The sequence below is a fragment of the Oryx dammah genome, unplaced genomic scaffold (assembly GCF_014754425.2).
Source record: "Oryx dammah isolate SB20612 unplaced genomic scaffold, SCBI_Odam_1.1 HiC_scaffold_18, whole genome shotgun sequence".
Classification (NCBI taxonomy): Eukaryota; Metazoa; Chordata; class Mammalia; order Artiodactyla; family Bovidae; genus Oryx; species Oryx dammah.
The window spans coordinates 93,183,262-93,196,684 of record NW_024070202.1 but is presented as its reverse complement, the minus strand read 5'-3'; the positions used below and the strand labels follow the sequence as shown (position 1 = coordinate 93,196,684).

The 13,423-nt window shown below is 37.2% G+C and overlaps 1 protein-coding gene across 2 annotated transcripts in view; it reads left to right on the top strand.

Annotated features, from left to right (window-relative positions):
• Positions 1-13,423, top strand: part of TNPO3 (transportin 3) — an 83,074-nt gene that overhangs the window by 63,980 nt on the left and 5,671 nt on the right. For both annotated transcript variants that reach the window (XM_040259608.1, XM_040259609.1), the window contains exons 16-21: positions 90-230; positions 2,807-2,923; positions 3,782-3,876; positions 5,309-5,465; positions 6,710-6,877; positions 9,067-9,179. In XM_040259608.1, coding sequence (XP_040115542.1) covers positions 90-230; positions 2,807-2,923; positions 3,782-3,876; positions 5,309-5,465; positions 6,710-6,877; positions 9,067-9,179 — 791 coding nt within the window. The remainder of the gene's footprint in view (positions 1-89; positions 231-2,806; positions 2,924-3,781; positions 3,877-5,308; positions 5,466-6,709; positions 6,878-9,066; positions 9,180-13,423) is intronic.

Here is a 13,423-nt window from a genome sequence, read left to right as displayed (position 1 = left end):
CAATCAGTTGTTACCAACTTGGGAGCATTTTTCTCAGCACTTAGTTGTTCATTATTTTCTTCCTTGTGCTCTTTTCACTTTTGACTCAGATATGGCCAATTTTATCTGAGACTCTAAATAAGCACCGGGCTGATAATCGGATTGTAGAGCGTTGTTGCAGGTGCCTCCGTTTTGCTGTTCGCTGTGTAGGCAAAGGATCCGCAGCCCTGCTGCAGCCACTGGTCACACAGGTGAGTTCCCTGAAAGAGGGAAAATGTAAAGGATACAGAGTCTTGAAATAGGAGGCTTTAGAACAAAAGCTCTTGCTAACAAAATGAAACACTTCAATATTTCTTAAATGCAAACTAAAAAATATTTTAAAGATAAGTAGTGCCTGTGGTAGGTGTGTTATCTTTATGGCAAATAGCCTGTAATCTGTTCTGTGTAGTGATAGTCTAAATAGCAGCACATCTTAGTGTAAAATTCATAAATGGGAATGACTTTAATGAATCAGCTCTTATGTATTAAGCATTTTATATTAATTTCCTTTCTGAAAATGTGGCAAGTCTAGCTTTGCTATTTCTGGCCTAAAGAGATTTTCTTTTTTCTTCACCATAGTTAATTGTTCATATAAGTGTCTTATTTGTCAGGAAATAAATTTGACTCTTTCAATCAGCATGATTGGTATGTAATTATGGTGGTGTGGCTCTTGTACATGGCTCTCTGAGATCATATCATCTAGAATATTCTTTTGAGACGCCTATGACTAGTGACTTAATTCACTAAGTAATTTATGTTGGGTTTAACCTAACAGCAGGGCCAGAACTAGATGTAGGCAAGTGAGCTGCCATGACCTAGAATTGATGGAGGCAAGGCAAAGTGCCAATCTTGCATTTGCAGGACTCTGAGCAAGTACCTTCTCAAATTTTGCACTCATCTGTGAGGAAAGCTACTACAGGGCTTCAGGCTAGACCTCACCCACTCAACCTGAAGTGGCCTTCTCCAACTGGGCAGGGCATCTATTGGACCGACCCTGACAGTGAGTGCCCCTCAAGTTCTTAAGTTCTGCCTCACTCTTAAGGAAGCTCTTATCCTGAACCAGGGTCATCTTGTTGCTGTGTCAGTTGACCCTTATATGATCACACTTCCTTAAATTATTGATTTGATTGAAGTTTGTAAAGGTAAATATGTTAACAGAATTTTTTTAGTGATTTTTCTGCGTTTACTATACCCTGAGTACAACAGTATGTGTTACATTTAGACTGTGTTCAGTTCTGGTCAGGTGTCTTCTTCAGTGCAATACATTATGAGTCCTATACAATGTGGTTTAATTCCCCTTTGCTCTTGGAGGATATGCCCATGACTTCTGGGCTTCCCTGGTGGTTCAGATGGTAAAGAATCTACCTGCAGTGCCAGAGACCTGGGTTTAATCCCTGAGTTGGAAAGTTCCCCTGGAGGAGGGAGGGGCTACCCACTCCAGTATTCTTGCCTGGAGAATCCCATGGACTGAGGATCCTGGCAGGCTACAGTCTATGGGGTCACAGGCAAACAGGACTGAGAGACTAACACTTTCAGTCATGACTTTTATATTACTCTTTTATTCCAATAGCATAGTGTAGCATCTTATATAGAAAGTATGTTCAAAAGTCTGTACATGTGACAAAAAACGTACAAATTCGAGGTCACTAAACTCCAGCCAGTGGGCTTGCCACTTGTTTTTGTAAATAAAGTTTTACTGATAGTCATGCTTAATCATTTAAGTATTGTTTATTGGCCATTTTTGTGCTTCAGTGGCAAAGTTAAGTGATCAAAAGATTATAAAGCCAGCAGAGCCTAAAACCCTTTGATGTCTGGCCCAGCCTATAGCTTATTCAGTAAGAACAGCATACAATTTTGAGTATACAACACTGAACAGATTCATAGCTTCCATCTCGTGTTCTTTTCATGCCGTATGTGGATAAGAGCCAATTACTGGACCCTTCCACCCCACCAAGATCAAAGAATTGAATTTATGTAATAAGATCAAAATATGTGTGTTACGATGGCTTTTTTTTTTTTTTTTTTACCACACTTCTTGACTTGCAAGATCTTAGTTCCACGACCAGGTATTGGACTCCAGGCCCCAACAATGAATGCACTGAGTCCTAACCACTGGATGACTAGGGAATTCCCATGTGGTGGCATTTTGAATAGATGACTGTATGGTGGCCCAATTTTTGGAGGATAGCAGGGTAAAAATTCTAAACAAATAATTTAAATACTTATATTGTATTAAAATTTTTATTCTCCAGAGGTCTAGATAATCTTAATTAGAAACACTGTTCCTTACCCAAAAAATTGAATAAGAGTTTATAAACCAATTTAAACAGTGCCTTCCAAACAGTGCCTTCCGTCTCCTCTAAAATGAGGGGCATTTGATACTTTGTTCCTACTGTGATTGTTTTTTTTTTTTTTTTTAAAGAATCATCTTTAATGCATATAAGAGCAACCTGTTGGTTAGAAAGTTTAGGTATACTTTATTAGGGCATTGCAGATACAACAGAAGCCTTGGATAATAACTTATGAATAGTTCCAGTCTGTAGTATTATACAGCTCTCCTTCAGCATTGTTTTAAAAAGGTGAAAGGTCGAAGGCCTGAAAGAACTCTAAATAGAGTACTTGAAAATTATTCAGCCCTATATTTTAGAAAATGTTGTTAACAAGCTTTATTACATTGTCTTAAAGAGAAGAGACCAATCTATCTCAGAATTTCTTCCCTCAGACAGCTGCCTAAGCTGATACTCTTTGAGAGATGAATAATTGAACTAATTGGTTTTTCCCTTGGCAGATGGTAAATGTTTACCAGGTACATCAGCATTCCTGTTTCCTGTACCTTGGTAGTATCCTTGTGGATGAATATGGCATGGAAGAGGGCTGTCGGCAGGGACTACTAGACATGCTCCAGGTGTGTTCTCTTGGAGGGTCTGAAGGCCTAGCAGTGTGTTCTTCACCATGTCTTTAATTCTGTTGCTTCTTCAGGTTTGCTTCCCAAGCATAATGATTTCCTAATATGGAAGTAGATCTTCCTAGTTATTCTGTGGACAGGCCTGCTTGGAGAATGAGAGAGAGATTGACTACACCAATGTGCTAGTCATTACAGTTATTGCTGTCTAATTTATGTTCTCCAGAGATAGGATTTTTTGGGAAGGTGGGAAGGTGGGCACGTGGATTTAAAATAAAGGATCTCTTAGCTCAAGCATGATTGTATTTTTAATTTCTTGCCTGAACAGCCAGTGAACTAGTTTACTTAGCAGGGATGGTCTCACTGTAGGGTAAATAGCAGGCATTGGAAAAGGCTTCCCATATACTGCTTTTACCCTCTCCTAGTCAAAGAGGGGAAAATACATTAGGGAGTTAAATCATGGTGCTCCTTTTCCCAAGATGTCTTTCCCTTTAAAATTGCCATTTCATAATTATTATTATTAAAATGTCAGCTACTCCCTTAGTTGACCAGATCATATCTAGTACATAAGCACAGTTGTCACTTCCAGAAACTTCTAAAACTTTGAGATGACATCTATGCAATTTCATCAACAGAAGTCTGTACCCTAAACCCTTTCTGAAATGTAGACCTCATATGTGAATACTGTTTATGTCAACTGAGAAGGATTTTTGTCTTCCCTTTCTTGATCTGAATCTCATCACAGTCTTTTTCTTATCTGTGCTTTTACCTTTGTTCTCTGTGTATGTTGTGATATTTAGCAAGTCTGAATCCCATGGCATTTATTTACAAGCATTTGTTTTAAAATCATTTCTGTTTTAGGCACTGTGCATCCCCACCTTTCAGCTCTTAGAACAGCAGAATGGACTCCAGAATCACCCTGACACAGTGGATGACCTATTCAGGCTAGCCACGAGGTCAGTCCTTCTGAAAAGCAACCTTTTATTTTATCAGTCATCCTCATCATTGCTTGGTCTTGTTACCTAACACTTACCTGTTTCCTTCTCTGTAAAATGAGGTAAGAGAAGTAGGTAGAGTAATTATTCATAATCCAAAGTTAAATCGTGAACCAGAGTATTGCCATAAATGAAGAAGAGTTGGATAAGCACAAGGGGAAATAACTGAGCTCCTTTCATAAAGGAGGGAACACACCCAAGACAATAAAAATGAGTTTTGCAAGAACATTTGACTAAACAGTCTCTAGAATCCTGTTTGGTTTTAATGTTTTATGCTACTATGATGTCATGCTTGACTTTAACTTTTTTCTTGAGAAGCGTAGCATCCTTAAAATATAATCATATCTCAGAATAAAAATTTTTTAGACTTTTAAGGTACTTTAAAAATTATCTGATACTGTACTTCCCATCTCTGCTCTTAGCCTACCACCCTGTTTGTTGTCTAAATTCCTTTTACTAGTAACACTGACATTTGTATTCATTCTTAGTCCCTAGCTCAGGAATTTGATCCAAATCAGTTGGTAATGAACACTTTTTTTGGTTCGTTTTTGGACAAGTTAGAAAACCCTTTTTATTTATTTATTTATTTTTTGAGTTGGTATGAGAAAACTGTTGGGTGGGCCATCAACCTGTTTTCCTGGTGTGTTTCTTGAAAAATCAATCTCAAGAGATTCTCTTTGCACAAATGATTGCCTGGTAAAATAAATTTGGAATGTTATTTTAGTTTTTCTTGGAGATTTTGTATGAACATTAGAGAATCTGAGAAAATTGGAAAGTATAGAGTTCCCATATACCCTTAGCTTCCCCCCTCCTTCCTTCACAGCCTCCCTTGCTATCAGCATCCCCCACCAGAGTGGCCCATTTATTAAAATTAATGAAATTCCATTGACACATCATTTTTAAAGTACTTACTTTACATTAGGATTCTGTCTTGGTGGTGATCTTCCTATTGTTTAGTCGCTAAGTCGTGTCTGACTCTTTGCGACCCCATGGACCATAGCCCACCAGGCTCCTCTGTCCATGGGATTTTCCAGGCAAGAATACTGGAGTGGGTTGCCATTCCCTTCTCCAGGGGTCTTTCCAACCCAGGGGTCAAATCTGTGTCTCCTACATTGCAGGCCAGTTCTTTACCATTGAGCCACCAGGGAAGCCAAGGTCTTTCTGTGGGTTTGGACAAATGTATGACATATATCCACCATTGCAGCATCATAGAGAATAGTTTTAGTACCGTCAGTATCCCCTATGTTTTACCTATTCGTGTTCCTACCCTCCACTCCGTCAATCCCTAACAACCATTGATCTTTTTACTATCGCCATAGTTTTGCCTTTTACCCTGGCTACATTTTTATAGCCTAATTTCGTAATTTTTACCTTGCCTATCTTTCCATACCAGGTTTATTCAGCGTAGCCCTGTTACCTTGCTGAGAAGCCAAGTTGTCATCCCTATCTTACAGTGGGCCATTGCCTCTACTACCCTGGACCACCGGGATGCCAATTGTAGTGTCATGAGGTTCCTACGAGACCTCATCCATACAGGGGTAGCCAATGATGTAAGTATAAACAAGGTATTAAATAGTTTTTCTACTTGTAGCTCATTATCACCTCATATATCATTCCTTAAGGAAAAGAAGCATCTCATTTGATCTGTGTTGGTAGGTATATTCCATAGTGGATCATTCACTAACCAAAATATCAACTAGTAGATTTAAGACAACCTATACTACGTGTTGTAAGCTGTATCAACTAAACTGTCTGCTTCCAAGCCATTTGGTGTCTAATTGAAGAGAGAAATAGAGTTGTAAAGAACTAAACAGCAGCAGCAAGGCAATATTTGATTGTCAGATAAGTGATAAAAGTTGTGATTGCTTTGAGATCAGAGGGGGGAAAACTCTTCGGAAAGAAGTAGGTTGGGATGACTTTCTGGACTAGGAGGGACCACAATGGAGCCATTTGGATGGATTGGAGGAAAATCTAAATGGGTATATAAATCATAATCAGAAAGGACTGAGTTTGTTAGTGGATACTTCAGAGACCTTTTTGGCTGGAGGTAAAGTGGTTCACAGAATTTTCAAATGTAGATTTGACTAGATGTGGAGTAGAATTGAAAGTAAGGGAGAACAGTGAAGAAGTAAGTATGTGATAGACTAATTGAAGAGTTTTGACAGTAAAAAAAGAGAGGCAATGAAGATAAATAGCTATAAGTGAAAGGCACTTTAAAAGGTTTTTTTCCCACATATTAGAAATACGTATATTCAAAGACTAAAAGGAAGAAAATAAGATTTTTTTTAAATTTATTATTTTTGTGGCGACCCACAGCATGTGGGATCTTAGTTCCTTGACCAAGGATCAAACCCAAACCCCCAGCAATGAAAGTGCAGGATCTTAACCATGGATCCCCAGGGAAGTTCCTAAGTAAGATTTTTTTTGATACAGAAGATTAGATATTTGATAGAAGTCTTCTTTTTTCAGTTGCTTTTTAAAAAAGGAAATAGGAATACTTTATCTTTTACCAGAATAAAAGGTTAAAAGGATTGCTACCCTTAACCACTGTTTCTCTTCTGTGTTCTATTCATGAAAAACCTAAGGGTTAAGGTAAATCTCAACTGAAGCCCTTACCTGTTTCCTTGAAACTAAATTCTTAACGTTTTCTTCCTTGTGACAGACAGTGCACCTTGTGAGTCCAGCTATTATATATACTTTCTTTTCTGAGAAAGAAAATTACTAAAGGAGAAAGAGTACTTGCCCTTCAGAAAGTTGAAATTAGCACTTTCCTGTTGTTCCTGTTTTCTCACAGCATGAAGAAGACTTTGAATTACGGAAAGAACTAATTGGACAGGTGATGAACCAGCTTGGACAGCAGCTTGTAAGCCAGCTGCTTCACACGTGCTGCTTCTGCCTCCCCCCGTATACCCTACCGGATGTGGCCGAAGTGCTCTGGGAGATCATGCAGGTTGACAGGCCGGTAAGATTGCTTGCATAAGGAACCCACTTTCAGTCCTGGACAGTTTCTTGAGAGGCTGACTCTAACTTTGAAACTAGTCCTATTGTATGCTCTTGGAACATAATTTAGGCACATTGCTATGTTTAATTGTTAAATGAAGGAGCCAGTAGAAGGATTCTAGAGAATATGTCTGTGTCACTGTAAGAATCTAATACAGTAGTATTTTCGTTTTTCTAAAAAATACTCTTTGAGCCCTTGCGGAGTGACAAGTTTATTCCAAACATCATTGATAATAGAAATAAAATTTCTGTACTCTTACTTTTTAATAAATATACTTGGTTTCCAGGTAACAAAAACCTTATTATATACATTTAACTTTACAAAAAATGTTGGATTTGTAAGCCTTTATTATCTCTTTATCTTTCTGATCATGACCTTTCTAACAGGCCTTAAGATGATATGTCTTTATAGTTTTAATTTGCATTCCCATTATGATTGGTGACACTGAGCATTTTTTGTGTATCTGTTGGCCTTTCATGTATCTTCTTTCAAGAAACGTTTGTTGAGATCCTTTGCCCATTTTTTAACTGGGTTATTTGTTTTTTTGCTGGACTTCTGTGGGTTGGTTCTTTATGTATTTTAGATACTAACCTCTTACCAGGTATATGGCTTACAAATATATGTTTTTTCCCTTTCCTTAGGTTTTCTTTTTACTTTGTTGATGGTTTCTGTGCAGAAGCTTTTAAGTTTGATGTAGTTTCCTGTGTTTATTTTGCTGCTTGTGCTTTAGGTGTCGTTGCCAAAAAATCATTACCAAGACCTATGTCACAGTACTTTAGGCCTGTGTATTCTTCAAGGAGTTTCATGATTTCAGGTCTGTGTTTAGTCTTTAACCTGTTCTGAGCTACTTTTTGTGAGTGGTGAAAGGTAAGAGTCTAGTTTCTTTGTTTTACATGCAAATATTCAACTATTCCAGCACGGTTTATTGAGAAGGCTGTCTTTCCTACACTGGATATTCTCATCTCCTTTGTCCAATATTAGTTGACAGTATACAGTTTAGTTTCTTACTGTTTTTTTTTCAGGGGATACTATGGTTAACTTATGGGTCATTTTGGATGCCAAAATGTTGTCACTTAAGAGTTCGTTCTCCCTGTTTGCCTCTGCTTGTTTCTGTCTGAGTGGTGTGTTGTCTTCCTTGGAGGCAACACTTGGAGAATTCGGTGGTGCTTCCAAGCATTTCTAGTGGAATGTTACTTTTGGTCTAGTCTGTGGTGATCATGTGCTTAGTCGCTCAGTCTGTGTCCGACTCTTTGCGACCCCATGGACTGTAGTCCATAGGCGCCTGTGTCCATGGGATTCTCCAGGCAAGAATACTGGAGTGGGTTGCCATTCCTTCTCCAGGGGGTCTTCCTGACCCAAGAGCTCGAACCTATATCTCTTGTGTCTCCTGCATTGGCAGGCAGATTCTTTTCCACTGTGCTCCCTAGGAAACCCCATTGTGATCATAAATTAACATAGTGGAAAAATACATAATGTAAAAAATGTAGGTATAAAAAAGTTCTTTTCAGCTAAAAACTATGACCAAAGCATACATCCTACTTAAATACATGAAGAAAAATTAGAACCAAAAAAGAAAAAAAGAGCAACAAAAAAGAATTTTCTTAACCCAAAGACTAGGCAGTTATCACAAAGGAACTGACTGGATGTGACTTCTACTGAGAGAAATGACCTTAAAATCCTTAAGATTCTGGATTCATATTTGTATATACACTTTTTAAAATGTTTACTTGTTATACTTTTTGACCCTGCTCTTTCTAGTACCTGAACTTTTGCTTTGGGTTGCCCTTGATCTCCAAGCTCAAGAGATTTTTGGCAGCAGTCTGATTTTTTAAATATTGCATAAGTTTAATGATAGAAACAGAATAATAACTTCATCCAGAAGAGACTTTACTTCCAAAGTAGAAGGGCTCCACCTGAAATGATGTCTGCTGCCCCCTTGAAGGGAGCCTGGGCATGCCTTTATAGGCTGTTCCAACCCTCAGTAGGTTGGAAGGCCAAAAATAGTACTTCTGTTAACTCCTTTATTTACTTCCAAGTCTGGAACGCTAATGCTACTAAAGAAAACTTGTGGGTTTTTGTTATTACCTGTAGGGTCTCAATTGAGTAAGCCCTGCCTCCCTTTAAAATGCTTATCCTTCTTCTCTGTACAGACTTTTTGTCGATGGTTAGAGAATTCTTTGAAAGGTTTGCCAAAGGAGACAACAGGGGGAGCCGTCACAGTGACACACAAACAACTTACAGATTTCCACAAACAAGTCACTAGGTGAGTGATAAACAGCAGCTGGCCTATGTAGAAAGAATGTCTTTGTTTCTTACATCATCTTAGTTACAAATACACCCAGTAATATTTTTGTGTGTATACCTTTATAAATTAAAATTTTATGTCTTCTTAATGCTTAAATTGCACAAATTGGTGTTGGAAACCAATCTGTGGGGAAATATCACCATGTGTGCCTGTTTTATTGTTCATATGTGTCAAACATATCCTAATAGGTAAGTGGAAGCATTATGTCTTCCAGCAGAACAACAGTGCCTTGAACAGCTCACTATCCTTCAGGAAATCTGTATCTTTTTAAAGTCCTTCCCAGCCCTTATCCATATTCAGGGGTCAAGAATGCAGGTGTCTGACTAGGTGAAGCAGTGGTTATAAAATATTATGGAGTGATGCAGACTGATTGGGAAGTTTTTGCCATGCCTAATTTAGAAGATAAGCAAGTTCTAATTTAATGCAGGCCAAACGAAACCTCTCTCTGGGACACATTAGTCCCATGAGCCACTTGCTTACAGCCTAGTTAAAATGTTAAGTATACATGTATGGGTTTGTTGGATTGATTTTTTTTCTTACTGTAAACATAATAAACATTTTAAATATAGCTACATAGTCTTCCTAATTACAGTTTTATAGCTGTAAAATACTGATTGATTTCCTTACAGTGCTTCTATTAATTTTCATTTTTTTAGTATTATGAGTAATATTGAATGTCTAGCCCTTAACGTCTTTTGACTATTTTCCTTAAGAAATAATCACTGACTCAAAATTATGTGACTTTTATGGTTCTTGATAGTATTAACAACAGCAACTTAAATTGGATTTTGTAACTGTGTGTTAACCTTGCTCTGATATTTCTTTTTCTGTCTAGTCTTTAGAATTTTGACTAAATTTTAGGCAATGGCTTATATTCATACAGTTGTTTAATGATTTTAGGTCCAAAAATGAGTTATTGCAGTAAGGTTTGTAATAGTGGAAAAGAAGAAGGAAAAAAATACATGTGATGATACAGAAAAATATATAAGATATAAAGGGGGAAAAAAACCCAATTTGCACTTAAGATTTTCTTGATTTAAAATTTTGATAAAATACAAACAAAATTTACTATCTTAACTATTTTTTAAAACCATTTTTAAGTGTATTATTCAGTAGTATTACTGCATTCACACTGTTGTGGAATTAACCCAAAATTTTTTTTATCTTGCAAAACTGAAAGTGTATTTATTTAACAACTCCCCTTTCCCTCCTTCCTCTAGCCCCTAATAATCATCGGTCTACTGTCTAACTACTCATAAAATGAAATCATATAGTTTTTGTCCTTTTGTGATTGACTTAGCATAATGCCCTCAAGGTTCATCCAGCATTGTAGCAGGAATCAGAATTTCCTTCCTTTTAAAGGCTGAATAACATTCCATTGTATGTATATGTTGTATCTTCATCCATTCATCCTTTGATGGACATTGGGTTGATTCTGCCTCTTGGCTGTTGTGAATGATTCTGCTATAAACATGAGTGTATAAATATTGCTTCAAGACCCCACTTTCAGTTCTTCTGGGTGGATACCAGAAGTGGGATTGCTGAATCATATGGCAATTCTGTGTTTAGTTTTTCTGTATAACTGCCATACTGTTTTCCATAGCAGCTATACCATTTTGCATTCTCATCAATGGTGCACGGGTTCTAGTTTCTCCATATCCGTTTTTATTTTTGTTGCCTGTGCTTTTGGTGTTACATTCAAGAAATCATTACCAAATATAATGTCATGAAGCTTTTCCCCAATATTTTCTTCTGAGAGTTTTATAGTTTTGGGATTTACACTTAGGTCTTTGATTCATTTTGAGATAGTTTCTGTATGTGATGTATGTTAAGGGTCTGACTTCATTCTTCTACAGTTTTCCCTGCACTGTCCTTTTTCCATTGAATGGTCTTGGTACCCTTATTGAAAATCATTTATATGTAAGGGACTTATTTCTGGACTCTTTATTCTATCCCAGTGGTTGTCTTTATTTCAGTCCCATACTGTTTTGATTATTATAGCTTTGTAATAAGTTTTGAAATTGGGAAATTGAGACCTCCAACTTTGTTTGTTTGTTTTCAAGAGGTTTTTGGCTATTTGGAGTCCCTTGAGATTTCATATGATTTCTTTTTTGGACTCTAATCCTAGGTCTATTCAACATAATCCTTTTACTCTACACAACAAAGTAGTACAAACACCACATTATCTAAAATACTATGAAGTTACAAAACTCAAAACAGAAAATGTATAGTACTAAGTCGATAATAAAGGCCAAAGAAGCACTGGAAACATTACTGAGGTAGCCTGCCTGGCCACCATGAATGCCAGCGCAGCAGGTGGAACGGTGTTCATACGAAGTTCAGGGTAGGCTTTTCTGTTTCCACAAAAAACGTCACTGGGAGTTTTGACTGGAATTGCATCGTTATCTGTTGATCACTTCATTATAGCACTGACACCTTAACAGTATTGGGTTTTCTAGTCTGTGAACAGAAGATGTCTTTCCATTTATTGGTGTCTTTAATTTCTTTCAGTCACATTTTATAATTTATTTTACTCTTTTTCATGCTGTTGTAAATGAACCAACTTGTGCATTTAAAAGCTGTTCTATTATATATATATGTATATATACACACATATATACACACTCACACATATATACACACACACACAGGCTACTTTATTACAAATAATAAGTAGTAAATTTATGGAAAGATGTACATAGGATTTTCCTAACCTGTGCTATTTTTTTTTTCATGAGCATAGTATATATACTTTTACAATTAAAACCAGACCTAGTTTTTTAAAAGGAGATAAAACTAAATGTTAATCTTCTTTTATGAGAATTGATTTCTTGTTACTCTCAAAAATAATTTACTTTCTCATTCCCCAGAGTCTCCAATAATTTTGTTAATGTTAAAATCCCTAATCTTTGAGTATTACTTTTTTGTAGTTTACAAGTGGCCTAACTTCATGTCCCAGAAATAACTGACTTTGGGCCACAGATCAAGTGACATGCATGACTTAAAAATAGCATGTGACTGCCTTCATGACATATTTTGCCAAAGGAGGAGATCTCCTCTCTAGTAGATAGTCATATACTAATTGGGATAACCTTAAAAAAAACTCCGTCTTTTTTTTTGTTTTTTTAAAACTATGAATCTTCCCAGTAGAGGTAGTATTCTACCTGCAAGGTATCTCAGGGGAAAGAAGTATAACAGTTGTTTCTCTCTGCTTCTGTTTTTCTCTGTTTTATCCAGTGTTGCTCTTTATAAGGACAGGATCATATTGGCCCTAGATTAGGGCAAATGAGAGCATGGGGAGAACCCTCAAAGGAGGTCTGGGCTTAAAGTCAAGGCTGTTGGTTTGAATCTTGCCACTTACTGTTTCTTTGCAGGAGATTTTTTATCTGTAGAGTAGAGTTAGTGATACCTAGTTCATAGGGTTATGGTAAAATACCAAGTAGAAATTTAAAGATGATCTGGCACATAGTAGGTGATCAGTGAATGTTCATTTTCTCCTTGGAAAAGAGCCTGCCAGAATGTCATTATGTACTTGCAAAACTAGCTAGAGCGTGTCTCCCTCAGCTCTAAGGCAGCCACCCACACATGGAATAAGTCTCTACCAAGTTCATATTTCCTCATCCAGGCTAATACATGATGGACAGAAATACAGCATAAGTCTGAAATAAAAGTCATGAACATTGCGTAATGTAAGGAAAATCTTGAGGCTAGGAAAATGAACCCAAATAATGCATTGCTTTAAACAAAAATATCTGTGATTTTTGTCCTGTAATACAGGAAAATACATTATCAACCTGGCCTGCTTGATTTCTTACTGCTAAGCAAGTTTTACAGCTCCTCCTTTAGTAGGCTGTGACATATGGTGGGAAATGAACAGAAGTAAGAGGTAATATTGAGGTTCTAGAGAAAGGATTTGAAATTGCTCACCTCCTCTTAGTAATTCTCTTGCTCTCGTGTGTGGATTGCCCTTGAACCTTCTGTTCCACACATGACTCAGTCTCCCTTTTGGCTTTAAGGTCCTGTTACTCCTGCCTCAACATGCTGCTTTGTTTGCCATCCTAGCAGGGAGGGTAAACTGGTTCAGTTTCATTTCAGCAAGTCCAAGCCTGTTTCTCATATGTACTGGTAATTAATTCCCTGGCATTTTTAGTTGGCCAACTTGAAGAAAACTGGAGTTTTTCATTCTAAAATATCATTCTTGC